This window comes from Mustela putorius, unplaced genomic scaffold (genome assembly GCF_011764305.1).
Source record: "Mustela putorius furo isolate JIRA1106 unplaced genomic scaffold, ASM1176430v1.1 tig00000095_pilon_pilon_pilon, whole genome shotgun sequence".
NCBI classification, from domain to species: domain Eukaryota; kingdom Metazoa; phylum Chordata; class Mammalia; order Carnivora; family Mustelidae; genus Mustela; species Mustela putorius.
In genome coordinates this window covers 19,489,301-19,509,855 of record NW_025421280.1, presented here as the reverse complement: position 1 = coordinate 19,509,855, position 20,555 = coordinate 19,489,301, and the positions used below count along the sequence as shown (strand labels likewise).

At 54.3% G+C, this 20,555-nt stretch overlaps 1 protein-coding gene across 2 annotated transcripts in view; it reads right to left on the bottom strand.

The window, feature by feature from the left end:
* Positions 1-20,555, bottom strand: part of STIMATE (STIM activating enhancer) — a 52,441-nt gene continuing 31,886 nt past the window's right edge. Inside the window, exons 2-8 of one of the 2 annotated variants that reach the window (XM_013052826.2) lie at positions 17,761-17,809; positions 15,855-15,950; positions 12,515-12,636; positions 7,929-8,041; positions 6,361-6,438; positions 5,500-5,649; positions 1-3,651 (exon numbers count right to left, since the gene is read on the bottom strand). In XM_013052826.2, the coding sequence (XP_012908280.2) occupies positions 3,535-3,651; positions 5,500-5,649; positions 6,361-6,438; positions 7,929-8,041; positions 12,515-12,636; positions 15,855-15,950; positions 17,761-17,809 (725 nt within the window). In that variant the 3' untranslated portion in view covers positions 1-3,534. The remainder of the gene's footprint in view (positions 3,652-5,499; positions 5,650-6,360; positions 6,439-7,928; positions 8,042-12,514; positions 12,637-15,854; positions 15,951-17,760; positions 17,810-20,555) is intronic. The other variant, XM_045079012.1, reaches the window with a different exon arrangement.

Sequence of the window (20,555 nt, the reverse complement as noted above, 5' to 3'; positions counted from 1 at the left end):
TTAAGATGTGAAACTTTATTGTAAACCATTTTACAATGTAAGTACATCGTCTTCCCTTTCATTTCAAAAATGTGTTTCTGTGAATCTTAACACCACTGCTGAAACACCCCCACCGGAAGGGCAGTGGAAATAGGCCATGGTTTGCTCACACAGTTCTGAGTTCTAATAAACATCATGAGAAAGAGAGACCAAATGAGACAGCTCACCCCCCCAGCCAGGAGCTCAAGGTGCTGACGGCCATCGGACTGGAAGTCCCTTCCAGAGAGCAAAGCCCTTCAGAGCTGCCAGTACTTCACAGGGGAGAACAGAGAGGTCTCCTCTCCTGGTCAGAAGTGTGTGCAACTTCTAAAAGCCAACCCTACAAGGTGGCTGCTTTGGCCAATGAGAAGTTCCAGAGCATCTATGTTGGACTGGCTGCAAAAAGACCAGCACGTTGCTGTCTGGAGGGCAGAGTGGGCTCCTGGGCAGCCTTCCGATGGGGACTCTGGGCTGCAGCCTACAGGACTAGACTGCCTAGAATCTGAGCCCTTCTAGGTTTCCCTTTAAAGGCATGAGTGGTCAACATTCGCCTAGGACTTGCAGTTACCAGGAAGGGGCACTAGTTAAAGCTTGAGGCAGGAGGCCACCAGTGTGCCTGAGCGCTAACTGATGGGCCACAGGCCTCTACCTTGAAGATCTTCTGAGCAGACCAAGAAGCCACTGCCGCCCAAGATCTCACCAACATCCCCCACCCCTGCCACTGCTAACCTCCCACTGACAGCGAAAGGAAAGAAGGCCAACAACGATTCCTTCCATTCAGACGTGATAGTTTCTACCTCACCAGGTTATTTCCATTAGGTACAAGAAACTCGTTCATGACCCTGACTTACAAGCTTCCATCAGGGGGGCCTTGGCCAATGTCCACATCTGCACTGATCAGATGGATAGCACACAATATCCGGTTGGTGTCCCATGGTTTCTCAAGCACTGTGACACTTGCCATGTGGCTGGGTAAAGAGCTGTACTGAGTAAGGCACCTCGGGGCAGGTGGTAAGGAGACTCATCCCAGAGAAGGAGGACAGTTCAGGAGAACGTTCTGACCATGGCCCTCTGCATCTGGTCTCTTGCGACAATGCAACAAAGAAAAAATTCCCAGTGATTATAGGAAACACTCCAGGGAATACAAACTCTGTGTGTGTGTATGCGTGTGCCTGTGCATACACACACACACACACACACACACACACACACAGCCGGAAGGGAAGGGACGGCTAAACCGGCGAGGCCACGCTGTCCAGTCCTACACACCACATGGCTCTCTATGATTAGAGACCCATCCCCTGGTCAGCTCTACGACAGTGACTCAGAGACTAAAGCCCTTACTGAAATTCAGGATCCAAGGGAAAACCAGCCCTCACTAGCCACCACTTTGCTCCCCAAACCCCTGCCCTGCAGGCACTGGGACAGGCCTTGAGATGAGCAGATTGTCTGAGGCCTATACAAAGCCTACTTTCCACCTTCCAGAGACTGTGGTTTCCCTACCACTGTGCCTGGAGCTCAAGACTGAAAGCACTGCTGATTCGGAGCTCAGGAAGGTACGGGGACAGCAGCAGGCACAGGCTGTTCATACAAAATGAGACAGGGGGAAAAGTAGGGAGAGCCAGCAACGCCACGAGGGGCTGACACGTAGCAGGCACAATGTCAGTTCTGGCCTTCCCCAGCACCGATTCTCCAAGAGGAACAGTCCACTATGGCTGGGGGCGGGCGGGGGTGAAGAGCCGAAGTGAGGGCAAAAGCGGTCAAGGCCTCTTGTCTTACACGCAGCCTTGTCTCCCGCTGTAGACACCTACATTCACAGAGTGGCCACCCAGGGCCACGACAGGGCCCAGTTCCTTTCAGGCCTCTGGTTCCTGGGGGGAAGGCAGGCCCAGACCTGGCTCCCACACCACAATTCAGACCCAATCTACTTAAGGGCAGCACATTTGTGCGTAGGCCTAAAAGGAAGGTTCTGGGCCAGGTGGCCTCCCTGTACTTGCCTCCCTTCTAGCTTGCGCCTTAGTGGTGCAGTTTTCCGTTCCTCAGCTTCTGTGGCTGCCTCAGGGCCATGACGGAACACTGGCTGTCCCACCGTGCTGCTCCCACAGCAGGGCGAGTGCTCAGGCCGACCCGGACCACTGTGGTCAGCACACCTCCAGAGCTGTGGAAGCCTGTGGCCATGCTGAGGAGTGAGGGCCACTCCCCAGGGAGGGGACCTGGGCCTCGAAGCATCTAGCCTGCCTGCGGACGCGGACAGTGAGCTCCCGCACCTCGACCCGCCCCCTCTCCAGCTGCCCTGCTGCTCTGAGGCCATGAGAAACAAGATCACTGGGTCAGGCGGGCGTTCCTCAGACCGTTGTGCTCAACAGGGGGACAACACCAAGACGACAGACACAGGGCAGCCTGAGAGGAGGTTCCTGAGGCTGGTCCAGCAGCTGGTTCCAAAGGCTCCACCTTGCACTGGGAGGCAAGGAGGCTCAGACTGAATTTTAAACTTCAGCTGTGGAGACTGAAGAGAGGCAGGGAACTCACAGGGGTGGCCCCTATGGTTTCAGTTCTCTGGACACAGACCTCTAGGGTCTTCTCGTGGTCACGTTGAACTCAGACCTCTAAACTGCCAGCAGAAAGCCAAGCACTGGACCCACTTGTCCCCGGACAGGCCTTCAGACCAGCTGCCTCCCACTCAGCCGCGGCCTTTACAGACCCACTGGGTTCATCCCTTTCAGACAAGGGCTCCTCTCCCTTCTTGCTGGGACCACTGGCCTCATCTCCTCTCAGATTACCTAAAAATATCCCAAATAAAAAAACTCCCAACTTTTTCTTCCCACTAGTTCACATCCCATGAAAGGCAGACAAACCCATTTCTTTGGGGGATTAAAAAGAGTTTTTAAATACAATAGTATGAAAATATAACTTAAAAATATAAAAGTCAACAGCATACGGAAGACTTAAAAATCTATGTTTTTGCCCATTAGTCCCATAGGAAATAAACACATACTCAAAAAACATTAACACTGTGACAGCTCATAAAACCGGCTTTAGAAATCAGTAGTTACAAAGCCATTTGGAGTAAGAAAGCATTGCGGTTCCAACTTGGTCAATGAGTGACTTTTAGCCCAAAATGTGTTACATCCTCACGCTCCCCGAGCCTTGGGGAAAGGCTCCCCCCAGTCTGTGCGCGTCGGTTTTCCTCCTCAGTGCCACCCAGCCAGACACAGGATGGGGCTTCTGGGTCCCTCGCAACACCGTCCGGGACAATGACAGACACACAGAACGCCTCACTTGCATATTTGGTCAGTGTTTGTAGTGCAACTGAGTGGGGACCTCCGGCTGCCTGGAGCCCCTCAGCGCTGGCCCGGCCTCCCTCTGGCAAGTCCCAGCCGTCTGGGAGCGGGCGGAGACAGCGAGAGGAGTGGAGGTAGAAGAGGAGGGGCAGAGAGGAGGGAAGGAAGGACACTGCGCAGCGACCACCTGCTGACCCGAGGGGGCCCCCACGCCTGACCCCAGCACAGGAGCGCGTCAGACCGGCAGCCCGAAGCGGTGCTTCTTCTTCTTCGCAGGCTTCAGGGGGGTCAGTCGGCGCAGGTCCTCCTCCGCGTCAGACTCCTCCATCTCGTCGTCGGCAGAGATCAGGATCTGGGGTGGGGGACAGGCACGACCTGAGTCACCACCGGCGGGGCCTTCTTCCTCTGCCCTCCCTGCACCCTGGCACTGGGGTCTCACCCATCTAGAAGGCCTGGGGTCTCAGGTGTCTTTAGGGGAGGGGGACAGGGAGGCTCCTTTACACAGTGGAACCATCCAGATGTCGCTTACTCCTAGAATAGTCATGGGCTCCTGAACCAGCGCGGAGTGGACGTGGCCACCCCTAGCTTCTCCAGCCAACCTCCAGCTGGGACGGAACCCCAGTCGGAGCAAACTCAGCAAGGACCCCCACACTGAGGTCATTCTGGTAAACAAGCCCAATCTGGACACAGGGCATCCCAGGTCCTGGAAGGGACCCCACAGACAGCAAAAGCACACTGAAAAGTCCCTTTCCAGAGGAGAAGAGAACCTCTGTGGAGCACACACAAGGCAGACCACGTTCAGATCAGCTGCTTTGAACCAACTCTGCAACCTGTGCAGACGAACGGGAGCCCTGCGCTCTTCTGAGTGTTGGGAAGGAGTTGGCCGTGGGGCAAGGGCACCCAGGCCAACACAGACCCTTCCTGCCCACCTGCCATGCTGCTTGCAGACTCCTCAAGCCTCTGAGCACTGGGAAGCCCAGGGACAGTGCACCATGAGCTCCTTCTCTCCCAGGGAAGGGACAGCTATTGTCACCTTTCTCCGGACCACTTCCCTGGGGGGTCCCTGGTTACACCTCTCTGGCTTCCTGCTGCCTGTCCAGGCATGGCCACATCACAAGGCACTTTGCCTGTCTGGCTCAGACCTTTGCCTGTACCTCATTCCATGTCACTCTGTCCTTCCCTACAGGACACACGCTGCTCTGGCCATGAGGGGTTCCAATGACCCAGAGGCCATCCCATGTGACCACAACCCCTCCTGAGTGATTGCTTCTGCCTGTAGTGTTGCCACTCACCTAACGTTCATTACGACAGGATGGGCCCCGTGCCAGATCCTGGGGACAGCTAGAGAAGATATGGGCTTACCCTCTGTCCTGCTCCTCCAGTCAGCTTTCCAAACTCCCCCCAGGAGGCCCCGGGGAATCAAACAGACCATTCCAAGGTCCTCACAGGGCTTTGTGAGCGCCTCAGTGTCAGAAGGATCACACCGTGTGAGAAGGACCTATTCAGACACTCACCTTCACCTCATCCAGTCTGAAGGTCTCTCAGGGAAGACATTACCTCAGCCATTTCTGCCTCAGCCATTTCTGCCGCCCCACCCTCACTGCAGAGCTGCACACACCAAGAAAGCTGATGAGGCCTCTCAGGAGACGGCCCTGGCCTCGCCCCGCAGCACGCAGTGGGCAGGCCACCCGGGAGCATTGCTCTGCCTCCATGCTTCTGTTGATGACCACCAGTCTCCCCGAAAGTCCAAACCTTTGAACTTAGGAAACCTGACAATAAGGGCAGGGGAGGTTCCCGGGAAGGTCTAGCTACCCCTACGTTTTAGAAGTTTCTAGTGGGCTTAGCCAACACTTCTGCTGGTCTGTAGTGGTCGGCAGGGACTGAAACACCTTAAGGCCTGAAGGTCAACTATCAGGCCCACGAGAGTCCTTGCCAGCTTCCCTGGAACAAGGCAGCCCCCCTCTTCCCTGTCTTCCTCCACTGGCGGAGGTCCCGACTGCCGGAGATGAGCTCCCGCCACCCCACTGGGCACTCCACCTCCCTGCCGTGGGAAGGCCAGGGGACGCAGGAATGGGTCCCTCCCTGCTGGATGGAGCAGTCAGCCTCTTCTTGCTCCCCCTGGCCAGGGCCAGGAAGACCAGATGCAGCAGAGGCCAGAGACCCCATTGGGATGGGGTGTGGCATGAGGGCATGGCCCTACCTCAGACTCTGACTCTTCGTGGGATGCAGCCCTTCGATAGCGGACCTTGCTCCCGTTCCTCGAGTCCTGGTTGGCTCCCCTTTCTTCTAGTTTAGCTTTCGTCCTCCCCTTCCTCATGAGGAAATTGTCCACTACCCAAAACATCAAAGCCTGTGGGGAGGAAATGTGCATTTTACTCTGGGATAAGGCATCTGTCAAAGTACAGCAGATGCCCATTGCCAACCTTCCTGCCTGCTCCTGATTACGAGGTCTAGAACAAGGGGAAGAAAAGCCTCCTCCAGTCCCCCAGCTCTCTCACAAGCTTACAAAGAGATTCCCACCCTCCACATCCTTTGCTTCTGCTTTCTTATCGGAGAACCAGCAAGAAAACCCTAGTCCTCTTCACCCTGAGTGCTGGTAACCGCTGGGGACTAGCCACTGGAAAGGTTTCCAGGCTCCTACTGTGAGCTGAGAGGCTGGCCCGCGCACTCTGCCACGACTGTCAGCCCCACGTGACTTTCTTGTTCCTTCCATTTTCTAGCCAGCATGCTTATGAGTCTCTCTTGGAGCTCTGGAGCCAGGGATGAGGCGGCCTGGATTCCGAACATCCCGATCTACAAATTGCTCGCTATGCATGCAGAGGGCCTCCTCGGTGGGAAGTCCCCGGCAGGCAGGGCAAGACAAAGTTCTCAGGACCCTTCCTCTTGCACGGGGAGCCTAGAGGAGGGATCTGCCTGCTGAGGAAGCAATCCTGCCATTTCCAGGTCTGGGGTGGGGAGAGGCCTGGGGGCTGTAAGGGGCTTTCTCTGTCAGACTCAGAACTGAGAACAGGACACTGGAGGGCAGGGAGTATGTGGGGATAAAATGCAACATGGCACTGACATTGACAAAGAAGGGGACGATCAGCATGACGATGGCCAGTTTCAGGTCTGGGTTTTCAATGGGGTTCAACAGGGCCACCTGTAAAGAGAAGCAGACTCCGTGAGGTAGGGGGAGACCACATAGAAGGGGCCTGGGGGTAGCGGGGCAGCAGCACACATCATCCATGAGGCCCTGAGAAGGGTGGCTTGGCTCAAACGACACTCCCCTGGAACCCTGATGGGAACAGTGCCTCACGGCCAGGGCTGCATGGTCCGTCCCCAGATGGGAATGCTGACAAGGGGCAGATCCCCGGGAGGGGAGAACACCTGCAGCATTTAGGGTTTTAGCCGCCTTCCTAGTGGCATGGACCTGGGAAACATAATGGGCTTACAACCACCATGCAGGGCAGGGCCCACCCACCAGGCAGCATGGAGGGTAGGGGTGGTGGGGCTTCGGGGTGTTGGAGAGAATGAGGTTGGTGGATGCCGATTACAGACACTAGCAGTGAGGGACCAGACCATTTTCTAGCAGAAATCCTGCACCCCAACCACCTCTTGAAGGACAGAAGCTCTGAAAAGCCTGGGTTTATTTTCTTGAAAAATAAAATTCAGACATAAATAAAACCAAAGGAGGGGCACTTGGGTAGCTTAGTCAGTTATGCGTCAGACTTCAGCTCAGGTCATGATCTCAGGGCAGCAGGGAGCCTACTTGTCCCTCTCCCTCTTGTGTTCCTGCTCTCTCTCAAATAAATCAGTAAAATCTTAAAAAAAAAAAAAAAAAAAAAAAAAAACCACACACGACAACAATAACAAAAACAAAGGAAGGCCAAGTTCTGAGCTACTCGAAGACTCTTCAGCCAGTTCCATGCAGCCATGTGGGGGACTTGGGCAGTGCAGAGCCCAGCACCAGGGCCAGAGGGCGGCGCCGAGGGAACCCTGGGAACAGCCTGTGAGCAGCTGTTTCCTGCAGCCCCCAGAGTCTTGATTAAACCACTGGCCAAGAAAAGTGTGGAGGACATGTGCAGGTGGAGAGACACCTTCCTGATAGTTACAGTAGTGAGGTTTATAGATTGTCTCAGCCAGGAAGCAGCCCGAGGGCAGGGACACTTGTCCCCACTGGCCTTCTGTATCGCAAAGCTTTTTTTTTTTTTTTTTTTTAGATTTTATTTATTTATTTGACAGAGAGAGATCACAGGTGGGCAGAGAGGCAGGAAGAGAGAGAGGAAGGGAAGCAGGCTCCCTGCTGAGCAAAGAGCCCAATGCAGGGCTCGAACCCAGGACCCTGGGATCATGACCTGAGCCAAAGGCAGAGGCTTTAACCCACTGAGCCATCCAGGTGCGCCTGTATCGCAAAGCTTAATCGAGGGCAGGCACTTGCACTATTCAAGTAGATGGATGCTAAGTGAAAAACCAAGTTCCTGCTCCCGACAGGCAAGCCAGACCGACTTAGTGGAGGTGGGGGTGGGGGAGAAGGAAAAGAAAGAAAAGATTTGGTTTTCCAATAAGGTTGGGGCGTGTGGGTGGTAGGAGAACAAGTACTGTCTTGCTTGGCAGCCCAAGGAGCTGCTAAAGGATGGACAAGAAGCAAACCTTTTTCCACTGAAGTATGAGGAGAACGATGAAGACGACAGACTTTTCAAAAATCATGATCACGATGTAAAGCGCACACTGCCCAACCCAGGCTCCGCACTGCAGAGGGTCTCCTGCAGGGACAGCAGGTGCATAGTCACGCAGGGCCCAGATGCCAGGACCCAAGCCCATGTCCCCGCCCCATGCCCACAGCTCCTAGGAGCCCTCGGGCCCCCCAGCCTACCCCAGACCCTGGCTCTAAAGCCACTTCACAAGCCCCCGAAGCACCAGGAATCACTTCAGCCTCACCAGACACATGCAGGTGTTTTAGACAAAAATCACAGAATTCCTAATTTGGAGATACCAGAGTGGGGGTTTCTTTTAAGAGATTCTAGGATGTAATTAAGGAGACTAAAGTTAGTAAGTGCTCACTGCCAGGGCTCAGAGAGCTGGCTCTTTTTGTCCACGGGCAGAGCTGTGGGAAGGAAGACTGCTATTATTATCTGTTGTTGATTTTTCCAGTGACTGTGGTGCTATCCATCCTTTCCTCCACCCGTGGACTGCCTGATGTTTGTGACCACGGAGGCAGCAAACCTCCCCTTTGCTGGTCTGCTGCCCCGAGCCAGTCGCCCCTGCTGCTCCTGCTGCCCTCAGCCCTGAAAGCAGAACTCGGACTGGAGGAATCCTGATTCTGTCTCCATGAGGTAGCCCAAAACAGCTGCACTGGGGACAGGGAAAGAAAGTGGGGGCAGACAAGCAGGAGGGAGGGGCTGTGCGTGGGGCCGTGACAAAGGTCCATCTGTGACTCATCCATCACGGTACTTGAGAAATGGAGAAAGGCAATAGTTCACACTGGGGCACACGCAGGTCCTGGAGGGCCTCCAGAATGTTTCAGAAAAGACTAGAAGAAGTGTGGAGGACCAGCCCCAGGGACAGAGCTATATCCTTGGGGACAGGCAGAACTCATGGGATGGGCCCCCAGGGAGCCACACATGCTAAAGTGGGAGACCTAGAGAAGAGCCAGGGGATGGTGGGAGGCAGCTGGAGCTGGCTCTGGATGCTCTGCTGGGGTTGCCTGAGCACCACTCACCAGAAGAGGGGTGGAGGGCAGCACTTCAGGGGAGGCAAAGGCCCCTGTCTAGGCTGTGAGGTGAGAACTTGCCCCAGAGAGAGGGCTCCAGTTCCACCATGCGATGGAAGGTTTCTGCAGCCATCCCCGTCCAGGCACGGGTGCCGGAGCAGGCCCAGCCCGGCCAGAGCCTGCCAACGGGACGCTGGGGAGCGCACATGAATGCCTTCGCACAGCTGTAATGGACACCACAGCAGGCCATTCCCTTTTCTGGAAAACCTCGGGAGAAGGGTGCAGAAAGCATGCAGAGAGCCATCAGGGCTGCTGCTAAGCTCGCCCTACTTTCACTTCTGGTATTAGACACATCTGAGCCAAAAAACCACTTCAGAAGCACAATCCCTCCAGCTAGATTTTTAATGCAGTGCTGGAATCCTTTCAGTCAACTGCGTGACCTTACTGAGAAAAGTTCTCAGAAGTAACAAATCAAAATATTGTCAAAAATCATTAAGATCAGAGACCAACAGAAAGCACTAGTAGGAAACATCTCTGAACAGGGACCAGCGCGTTTCCAGTCAGCAGACTAAGGGGCCACACTTCATATCAAAAGAAAATGTGCTCGTTCCATGTGCCCGTAAGCTTGCAGTGACTGACAGAGAGGGACAGACGCCCTGAACCCCGCATTGTCCCACACTGTTAAGTGTCAGCGCCATAGCTCGGCCACGGTTGTGTCTTCATTTACATGCTTTAAAAGGACAGCTAAAAAACATGGTAAGAAAAGGGAAAGTCCTCTGTAAATGCGTTCCCACACTCTCCTCCTCCTCCATGTCCCGACTACCAGGAGCCCCGGCTGGAGTGAGCACGTGTGCTGGTCTGCTTTGCTCCTTGGAGAGCCTCCCAGACGTTCCCCACTGTCTCACTGTTCAAGGACAGACACACCAGGCATTATTGACATGTCCTGGACAATCTCAGGTAGAGGGTGTTGTGTTTGTTGAACAAATTCCTCAGGAGAAATCGCAGGGATAGGGCACAAACAGACAGAGCCCATCTGTCTCCCAACGGCTTCAGGAAGGGAGCATAAGGACAGGGCCAGCCAGCAAAGCCCACAGACCACTGGTCCATGGGACACAGACCTGCCTTCAGAGCTTCTGCTGTGGGAAATGCCGCCTGGTCATCAAACCACAAGCATACCTATCACCTGGATTTTGTCTCCCCCCCTCAGGGCTGTGTGACATTCCCCAAGTCCCATGTGCTTGTTGGCAAGTTCAGCCTCTCCTCTAAAGACAAAGGAAGCACCTAAAAAACAAAGCCCTCTTCTTCACTTAGCTGAGAAGAGAGCTATGGGGCCGACATGGAAATATTGCCTCAAGAAGATGGGCCAGTTAACAGGTGTGGCAGGTGAAATGTGGCCCCACAGACACATCCACACCTGAGTCCCAGGGACCTGGCACTATGGTAAGCTGCCCAGGGCAAGTACGGCTGCTAACCAGCTGCTTCTAAGATGGGGCAGCATCCCGCAGTATCTGGGGGGCCCGGCGCACTCACACGGGCACTGGAACGAGATCTGGAAGGAGAGCAGGATACCATCGGAGAGGAGCCTTACCCGCTGCCTCAGGGGAGACGGGGCCACAAGCAGGGAGGGCGGCCAGCCTCTTAGGAGCGGCAGACTGCCAGGACATGGATGCCCCCTCTAGAGGCTCCAGAAGGAAGCAGTCCGGCCCACACCTTGACTTTAGCCAGGGCGACCCAGGTGGGATGCCTTCCTACACAGGTGTAAAGTGAGACACCTGCTGTTGGAAGCCACTGGTTTTGTGGAAATTTCTTGTAGCAGTGACAGGACACAAGAATACAGGTAGAAAGAGAAATCAGGTAAGAGAGGACGTGCACCGTCCTCCCTCAGCCCGGGGAGGGAGGGCTCAGGATGGTCATCTGGAGACATCCTGGTTTGAAGGCTCTGGGAAGACGAGGGTGGGAATGGGTGGTGCTCTAGGACCGGACCTGCTTTCCCTCTGTTGGGTAGTCAGGGTTGGCGGCAGGGGTGGGGGTGGTCACTGAGTGGCACGTGACTGGCTGTGATGGCTCTCTGCAGTGTGGGTCACTACAGCTGAGTCGAGAGCAGCCTTCCAGGATAGATCTCAACAGCACGCAGTGAGCAGCTCTGATCTTGGAGGCGGTGGCAGATGAGACCATGCCCGCCGCCAGCTGTGCGCTGGCTTCAGGAGTCACTTAACTCGTCGGTACCTAGCCTGTAAGTGAGGATGACGCTGTGGTCCACAGGTGTCCTCCAAGTGGAGGGATCATGACTCGGGGCTTCTCAGAAGACTTCCATCGAGCCACAGGAGCGTACGCCGTGTGTCATACGCTATCTTAAGTCCGTGACTCATTAGGCATCAAGTAACAGGGCTAAGAAAAGCCCTCCCCTGAGTTCATCTCCCCTCAATAGAGACAAACAATTACTTAAGAATTCTAGAAATACCCAAGGCTCTCGTATAGTCGGTTCCACGGATCGGCTCCCCTTCCACTCGTTAGTGCCTTATGAGGCTTCAGTCATCTAGGAGTGAGTGACCCTGAAGCTGCGCCAGGAAGTCCGCAGAAGGAGTGACCAGGAAAGGAGAGTGGAGATCCAGAATTCCTTCCTTCTTGTCCTGTGTGTCCCTAGGTGGCTGAGGCCCCACTGATGCTGTTCTCACTGAGACCAGGAGTTCGTGCTCCCAGACATCAGGGGCCAGGCATGAAGGTGGGAGAGACCTGTCCTTGCCCCTTAACTCCGGGGCCTGAATGCCCAGGGTGTGGCAAGGCCTGAGGAAGGCATCTCACCACAGCCCCGTGGAGGCTACTGCCATGCTTCTCTGGGCAATGTATTTGTGCTCAGAGAGTATGAGGGCAGCTTCCTAAGCAGGCCCTTGTCCTGGGGGTTTGAGAGAAGGGAGGGAGTCAAAGATGAGCCAGCAGCCACAGGTCACCTGTTTTAAGGCTCACCTGTGAGTGAGATGGACCTGGGGTTCCTGGTGACAGCACGCACCTGATGCTGGTGGGAGACCAGCCTCCAGTTAGGAGACAGTAAGGTGACTTGGCCATGGCGTGGGGGATGGATAGCCCTGTAGCGAGATGGCCCAATGACAGGACAGGCAAAGACACGTAACAGAAGAGGGCCACCTCCCATTCCTCTAACGAGTGGGTGCCTCCTGTGCGCTGGGTGAGAAGCCCAGCAGGGTGAGGTGGCCTGCAGGTGGGGCCACTGGTGCCCTCTAGTGGAAGAGGCCAGAGCTGGGCCCCTCCCCCTGTCTAGGGTCTCCTGGCTCCTGCCACGGAGTGGCAGTGAAGTGTGCTCCTCCACACCTCACGTGTGGCACTCTGACACTAGCAGGGCGATGGTGTTCAGGCCCCAGAACCAGCCCCCCGACCAGAGGATACAGCCACCAGCTCCTGAAGCTTCCAATCCACCGGCCTAGAGAGCTGACTGGGGCGAGGAGGAGAGCGCACCCCCTGCCCCCCCCGAAGGCCCCCTCCACACCCCCATCCAGTGTCCACGCCACTTTACCATATTCGCCAAATCGCAAGGACTCCCACTGCTGCCACTCCACCAGGACGCTGACGGCACGCACCCCCACGTAGATGAGCAGCATGCCCACGGTGGCGTCCAGGAGGAAGTTGATGAGGTACCTGGGAGGACAGCACACAGTGGCGCCATCAGGAAGCACCACCCAGGCCCCTGAGCCCAGCCCTGGGTGCTTACCAAGACCAACTTCAAGCCTGAAGTCCCAGCACTTTAGCCTGTTCCGGGGGGGCCCATGCGAGAGTCTCCGGGGCTCAATTCCAGGAGCCCCAGGGAAGCCTCCCCATGATAGCATCCGACACTCATCGGGGTCAAAGAACTCGAGGGAGGAGTGGATAAGGGACAGAGAAACTTGAAAGACCCCTAACACTCCCACCAGGAAAGACTTGACCCAGGACAGGGTGCCTAGAAACAGCAAGGACGTCAACAGGGAAACAGAACTTAATTCATTAAAAGAAATCTGCACCTTGACGCTGGTCACATGCACGACCCCGAGCTAGTGCTGCTGCTCCACGTGGTTCAGGATGTGGCTTCTGGGGTTTTTTGGACCAAAGAGGGCAAGGCCACAGGCCCCTCTATCATCCCTATGTTTCAGAGCCTGCCACGGAAGCAAGTGTATTTCTAGAGAGAGCTTTATTCCCATGGAAAAGGCAGGCTGACAGAAGGAGAGTAGAGTCAGAAGAGCTCTCCCACCATGATCCTGTGTTCTTATACTGTCTGTTTCCATGTGTCTGACACACACCTCCTCCCTCACCAAGGAGAGGCCCTCCTCAAGGGCCCTGTACCCAGATCTTGCCAGGCACCCTGACCACAGGTGCCAGTGCTCCAGACAAAGCAGGAGACAGGCAACCACTGGGTCAGGTACAGGCCCCTGGGATGCCAAGTGGCTTGGAAAGCTCTCCAAGCAGTTCCAGATGTCACAGACCAACTGCTGTGCTTTCCCATTGCCAAGGCCGGAGATATTTCATGCAGACTCTGAGCCCCCACTTAGAGACCGAGGCTCTGGGGCCGGGCACACACTGACTCCTAAGGGGGCTCACCATGGGGCCCAAGTGTGGCCAGAAAACCAGAAGGGCAGACAGCGTGTCTCCGCCTGCCCTTCCTCGTTAACATCACAAGGGGTCACTCTCAGACCAGAGACCAAGGCAGAGCAGCTGAGTCCAAGGCGACTTCTCCAGGCTCCGAGCTGGCCCCAGACTAAACTGCTCTCAGATGCTTACATCTAACTGGTTTCAAATGGTTCTCACATCTGAGGCTCGCCCTGAAAGTCACAAGAACTCGTGACAGACATGTGTTGGTTCATTCATTCCCTCCCCAAACATTTACACCTACTGGGCGCCAGGCCCTGTGACAAAAGACGGAATGCTCCCTACAGTGTACCCAACACATATGAGGCTGGGGGACAGGCTGGCTTCAGATCCCAGCTCCATCACTACTCATCCGTGTGAATTTAAGTTCCGTGCTCTCTCTGTGCCTCAGTTCCTCAGGCTGTAAAACGAGGATAACCAAAGTATCTAAACTGTAGGGCTGTTATCGGGATCGAAAGAGTCAGTACGTGTGAACAATGCCTGCCACGTAGTAGGTGCTAGACCAATGTGTGGTTTGAATCCTGGCCCCTCAGAGTCCCAGAACCCTGGATGTCACAAAAGCTGAACTTCCTCCCAAAGTATTTGGACGGAGCAAGGAGCAGAGCGCCCAGTCCACGGGACCCCTGCACCCACAGGGGCAGCTCATCCCCGCTGTATGTTTCTGGTCTCCTGTAGCTGAAGCTGGCTTCCCTTCCAGTCTGCAGCTTCCCAAGATGCCTCAAGGCCTGCCCAGCTGAGCCTGTCCCCAACTTGTGAAAAGTCACAGGGCAGAGCCAGAATGGCAGGACCTGAAACAGATCCAAGGGCCTGGGCGCCTTCCACTGCCCAAACACTGCCTGCTGCTGGGCTCTCACACCTTTCCTAACTTACAACACCCTCCAAATGAACTGTTAACTCCCTCACTGAGCAGCGACCCTATGGACCCCAGTGGTGCTTACACTCAACAAGTCCTGAAACCTGCCCAGGAATCCTGGGGATCTGGTGGGACACAGGCCAGGGGAGCAAAGTGGGGGCTCGGTCTGGCCTCTTAGTCAAGTGCCTTCACCATACCAAGCTCCACCTTGGGCCCTTCCTCCTCCAGGCGGAGCACTTGAGAGCTGTCAACAGCCCCTTCTCCCTCCTGGCTGTGATTCAGTTTGCCAATGTCCTTCTTACAGCCGTATCGTCTTCATTTTGCAGACAGCCAGTGGAGGTGCTGCAGGGGAGAGGCACGCGGCCGACACTGCACGAGGAGTAACCTTAGTGCCTCCAGTGTCAGCCGCTGCCTTGTGGGCTATCCCGGTCAGCAACGTCAAGACCATTCACCAGAGGATGACTCCAGCCTGCTGGGGGCTCAGGGGCTGGAAGGAAAACCATCTCCTAACCATCCCCCTGAGGGAGGATTACCTTTCCAGTCACCTACTTTGAGAATGCACCCACAGGTCCAAACAGATCATAGCCTATCCAGGTCTCAGAGAGACTCTAGGCAGGGAGACGTCATAGCTTCCTGCTGAAATCTCGCCCTGAACTAAATCTGCAGTCACCAAAAAAGGAGGCTTGAAAAGAATCTTCCAGTCCAAATGATCTTAAACATACACGAAGCCTCTTGGCAAGGGACTCCCCAGCTCTCCGCCCTGGTCTCTCAAAGGCGGGGCAGGACAGCAGCGTGAGCAAAGGCACGGAGGCAGGAGACAGCTGGTTGGGTAGAAGGCCTCCAGCACAGCATGATGGGAGCAACAAGTCTGAGCCAGGAAGGAAGGAGATGGAGCTAGGATAGGGTAGGGGAGTCTCTTTTCCCACTCCCTCGGCTAAGAGAGGCACCATTATGAGCCAGAACCACCCATGGTGTTCAGGTCCAAGAGGTCAATGATGATCCACAGTGGCTTTGACCCCAAGCGGCTGGCACCACAGAGAAGCCCCCCCATGGGTCTTATTCTAGCAGGGATACTCCTTCAGGGCACTATGATGCCCCACTAGGGGCCACTCCCTACCGGGAGACATAAGGATTACTAGAATGCCAAGGGCCAGAACTCGGATAAGCAGGGAGTCAACACAGAGCCCTCACAGCCGGCTGACAGCTGTGTGTATGAACCCACAGGCAGCACAGACAGGGATTCTCTCAGGTGAGCACAAAGCACAAAGTGGGGGCTGCCCCCTACCCAAGCTAGAGGGAACATGACTAGTGGCTGGAAGCAAGGCCAGTCTGCATGTTCAGTGGACAGGTGGGTGACATCTGTCCTCGGATACGGGCCACTTACAGTGAGCAAGGGTCCTCTTCAGTGAGATCTGCTAGGTACACATTTGCAAAGTGGATGAACAGCATTCCTATGGCTTGTTTAGAAGTGTCTAAAAACCTGTACAAAATAGGATCAGCACTTGTTACCATCCTGACAGGAGGGTTATACCCAATTTGTGGAAAATGAGAAGTCTGAAACAGGAAGAAAGCCACCAGGGTGCTCCCAACCTTCCCTTTACTAGGTGCCTCTTTCTGAGGCGTTGGCACGAACTCAGGCTTGGTGTCTCAGTGACCTTTCAAAACCTTCAATAAAACCGCATCTGAGCTCCCTAAGAGGCTGGAGATTTAGAACACATACTTAAATACGTTAAACACATATTTAAAATAGGTGTGTTTACTTTTTCACTTTTTGTCACTTCAAAATGAAATGCTGGATCCTGGCTTTTGATGAGGTCCAGGGCACCTCTGTTTTAAAGAGGTCCCTCTCGACGTCGCTCCGAGCTTAAGTCCGTCTGCGCAAGACCAGCAGGACACGCAGGTCCAGCCCCACAGCTGAAGCCCCAGAGATTCCGGCTGCTGTGGTGTATGCACTGCGCTACGTGGGGTGGGCAACCTCCCTCTGTAAAAGGTCGGAGAGTCTTTAAACACTCTCTTGAAGAGGTCGGCTGCTGGTCCTCCTGCCACCCCATGTGAAAGCGGCCGCAGAGCCCGCCATTCCCGTAACACTTCATTAGGAAAATAGACAGTGGGCCACAGTGGGCCTGTGGGCCGTAGTCTGCCAACCCTTGGGCTAGATGGCCGGAGTTTCAAAAGAGAAGAAAACAAGGGTGTTCTGGGGACACCCACTGGTCCAGACAGGGCCTTGGGTTTCTCCTCTGCCACGAACACCTGGAGACCACGGCCGTCTGTGGCCGAGGAACCTCTAGACTGGGGCCAAGTCTCCTGGCCTCCTGGGCTAGGCACCGAGGGCTGGGCTGGGCCACTGAAGGGGCCTTAACGGCCCCTTCGGACTGAACAGACCTTAGAGATTATCCAGATCAACCCTATGACTGAAGTTTGAAAATAATTTCCTAAAATACTGGCAAAGCAGAAGTCCCCAAAAGGCAATGTGTGCCCCACAGACTGCCCCAATTCCAGACCCTCCCTAGGTCCCCTGGCCTAAGCTAGATACCCAGATTTGAGAGAAACCAATGGGGGAAAATAAAAACAAGACTGATCAACATTCACAAGTAAGGCACTGAAGATCAATCAAGCATATGCTCCAAATGCTGTAAAGGCCCTTTAACACACTGATTTATCTGGAGTCTTCTCTGCAGGGCAAAATGACCGTTCTGTTAGCACAGCTGCAAACCTAAGGCAGCCCAAGAAAGTCTGCTTCTAGTGGACGTCACGTTGTCCTGAAGAGCTGGCTGTGCCCTTTTTTCTGGAGTTCTGTCTTTGAAGGCAGTATCCGAAGTTCTACCACCCTTTAATGAAGGACAAATTGCTACCAGGGGTCATCCTAGGGTCGACCAGGAGAGACGAGTTTTGGGGAAAGGAGCATTTCCATGGTGTATCTGACTGTCTCCAGATTCAGAGAATGCTCTGCTTACACATACAGACTACAGAACCCAAGGATTTCTCACGACCTAACAACACAGAGACAGAATTAAAGGAGCTCGCTGCATACACTGACCTATCTGTCCCAACCTCTGTTTCCTAAAAGTGGGCAGCTGTGTGATGACAGAATAAAGACAGAGCCTGATGTTACTTAGAGGAACTTCTAGAAGTCTTTTGTATTAGACATAGTTCCTGAGATGATTAATCCAACTAAGGGATTCCAACACTTTATGTGATGCAGAATCGCTCCCATTGCCCACCCCCCCTCCCCCTGCAAACCCCAAAGAGTCAATGGCATTCTAGGAAGGTGTTCATATGTACATACGCACCATATCCTCCACGGCCGTCTCTCGTGCTTTGGTTCTCTGAAGCGCTTGACTGGAAGAAAACACACACATTCAGCGGCTTGCCACAGCGACAACAAAGCAAAATGCATACAAGGAGGGTTACCAGCACACTCGGGGTTGACACTCTAAGTCAAGGTCCTTGCTCTTTTGACATGTGACAATAGACACTAAGCCGTGAAGGTCACAGAGGCCCTGTGCTGCGGGAGACCAGCACAGCCTCGTCAGAACTGGACACTGAGAAGAACGATGCCTCACAGGATGTGGAGAGCTGTCTTCTCCTCCGTCACGAGGTTCTCTGGAGAGGGCCTGGAGACCACAAAGTGGAAGGCAGCTACTTCCAGCTTCAGGATATGCTCCACACCCAGTGACAGATCCATTCAGCCCCCCACCTGCCCGCCCAAACAGTCACTGGGTGCCCACTCCAAGCCGGGCACTGAGGACACAAAGGCAGGTGTCTGGCAGGAGGGCAGGCGCGTAACCATCTAGTGAGGCAAGTGCCAGAGGACAGGTATGTCTGAGGCGGGGTGAGGGCACAAGGGAAGGAGGACCACCCCTGGCTGCCTGGAAGGACACTGGCCAGGAGAGGCGGCCCCGGGGGGAGGGGACAGAGCACACACCGCGAGCTCACAGGGACAGGGACATAACATGGCAGACAAACCGAGCAGGAGCCACATGACGGAGGGTCTTGAATGCCAAGCTAAGGAGTGTGGAATGAACCGTGTAGGGAAGGGAAAGCTGGGAGAGAGTGGTAGACAGAATCAAAGACACGGCTGTTAGTTTGTTTTAGACAAATGGCTCTGAATCATGTAGAAGGTGGGTTTCTGGGGCTGGAGAATATGCTGGCTTAGCCCCGGCACCAAGCAGGGGTGCATCCCACTACAGAACAACCAGTAGGGGCGGGGTGCTCCTTCAGCCACAGGCCAACCTCAAATGGCTGAGGGCTGCCGAGACGCACACCTTCACCTCGGGTGCATAGACACGACCCCAGCAGACTGTCTCCACAAGTCTACCCACGAAAGCTGGCCCCTCACACAAGTACCAAGGAAGGGACGCACGGATGCAAACCCACAGAGGACGTCTCCTTCCTATGGGCAGGAGGCGAGAACTGACTTCTGGCAGAACCCCAAGCTGCCCATGAGGGTGCAGGAGGAGGAAGAGACAGGGAGGGAGACCCCGGTGGTGCTCAGATCGATCGACCCTAAATGAACATAAAAGCCTCCTGCAGTTTGCAAAGCAAGAGCTGTTTGTTCACAGAAACAAAACAGGTCGTGGTGTTCTCAGAGAGTCATTTTGAGCAACCAAAAAACAGGAGGAGCTGTAAGGAGCGCTTTGACTCTGTTGATTCATCATAGAGCCGACATACCAACCACATCGAAGGACCTGGAAGTGGGGCCAAGAGGTTCTGCCCACCCAGATATTTCTGAGAGGCAGGGGCCACCACCCCACAAATACGCACGTCTCCCCGGGGTTTCGGGAAGGAGACACAGAGCAGACTGCGCCTGGACAAAACCCTCTGGAGGGAAAGCCCCCAGTTAGGACCAGAGCCACGTCACGCACATTTGTGCTTCTGCCTCAAGGGACTCTGTCCCCATCAGTATGAGATCAACACAACCCGAGGAGAACATCCTCCTTCTGAGGAGACACATGCTCAAGTACCAGAACGACTGCAGCTCCCTTGCAACTGGTTTACAGAAAAAAATTACAAGACATGCATTACAATTACATGAAGTAACTGTTTGACAAATCGTGTAATACATTAGAAGTAATAAACACAGTATCAACTATTATATAATACACCTATTACCCAAAACATATAAGGAGAAGCAAATGTGGTGTTATGGGCCAAATCATGTCCCTACTCCCCCAATTCACATGTTGAAATCCTAACCCGCAGGACCTCAGAATGTAGCAGTAGTTGGAGACAGTCTTAGACGAGGTAATTAAGGTAAAATGAGGTCACATGTGTGGGTCCTAATCCAATACGGCTCATGTCCTTATAAGCAGAGATTAGGACCCAGAGAGAGGCATGGGCCACCCACCATGTGAGGACCCCGTGAGAAGGGGCCATCTGCAAGCCGAGGGAGAAAGGACCCAGAAGAATCCAACCCTGCCCGCACCTTGACCTGGGACTTCCAGCCACCCAGTGCGTGGTACTTTATGTCAGCCCTAGCACACGGGCACAGGGGGCAATGTAATAATGGGAGAATCTGGATGAAGGATATTTGAGTATTCGTTAAATGACTAGTTGGACTTTCCTGCAGATTTAACATTTTTTTGTAATAAAAAGTTGGGAGGAAAACATACCGTAAAACGCACGCATGAGCATAGCCATTCGGAGGTCCATCTGGCAATGTCAGTCAAAGTTCTCAGTGCCCAGGTCCCTCTAACCTGCAAGGCACTGCCAAGTATGTGTTCTACAGGCATTACTGCAACATGTGCCAAGACATACAGGGCTCTGCACTATAAGATTGCCCGAACAACCCAGAGAGAAACCAGTGTCTGTCGTTGTGGGGTTGGGGACACATACCACGGTACAATGCAACATTAGGCTGTCACTGGAAACAACAAGGTCATCTGCATGGACTGTTACATTAATAATATGCCTCCCATGATTCCGCTCATACCCATTTTTTGGGTTCATATCCATTTTTAAAGGATAAATAAATATTTATGTTGGTGTTATGCATGTGTTTCTTCCCTAAAAGGATACAAGGCTATTACTAAGGACTGCCTTGGATGAAAGGAATTAGGGTTCAGGGGAGTAGACCTTCTGTATC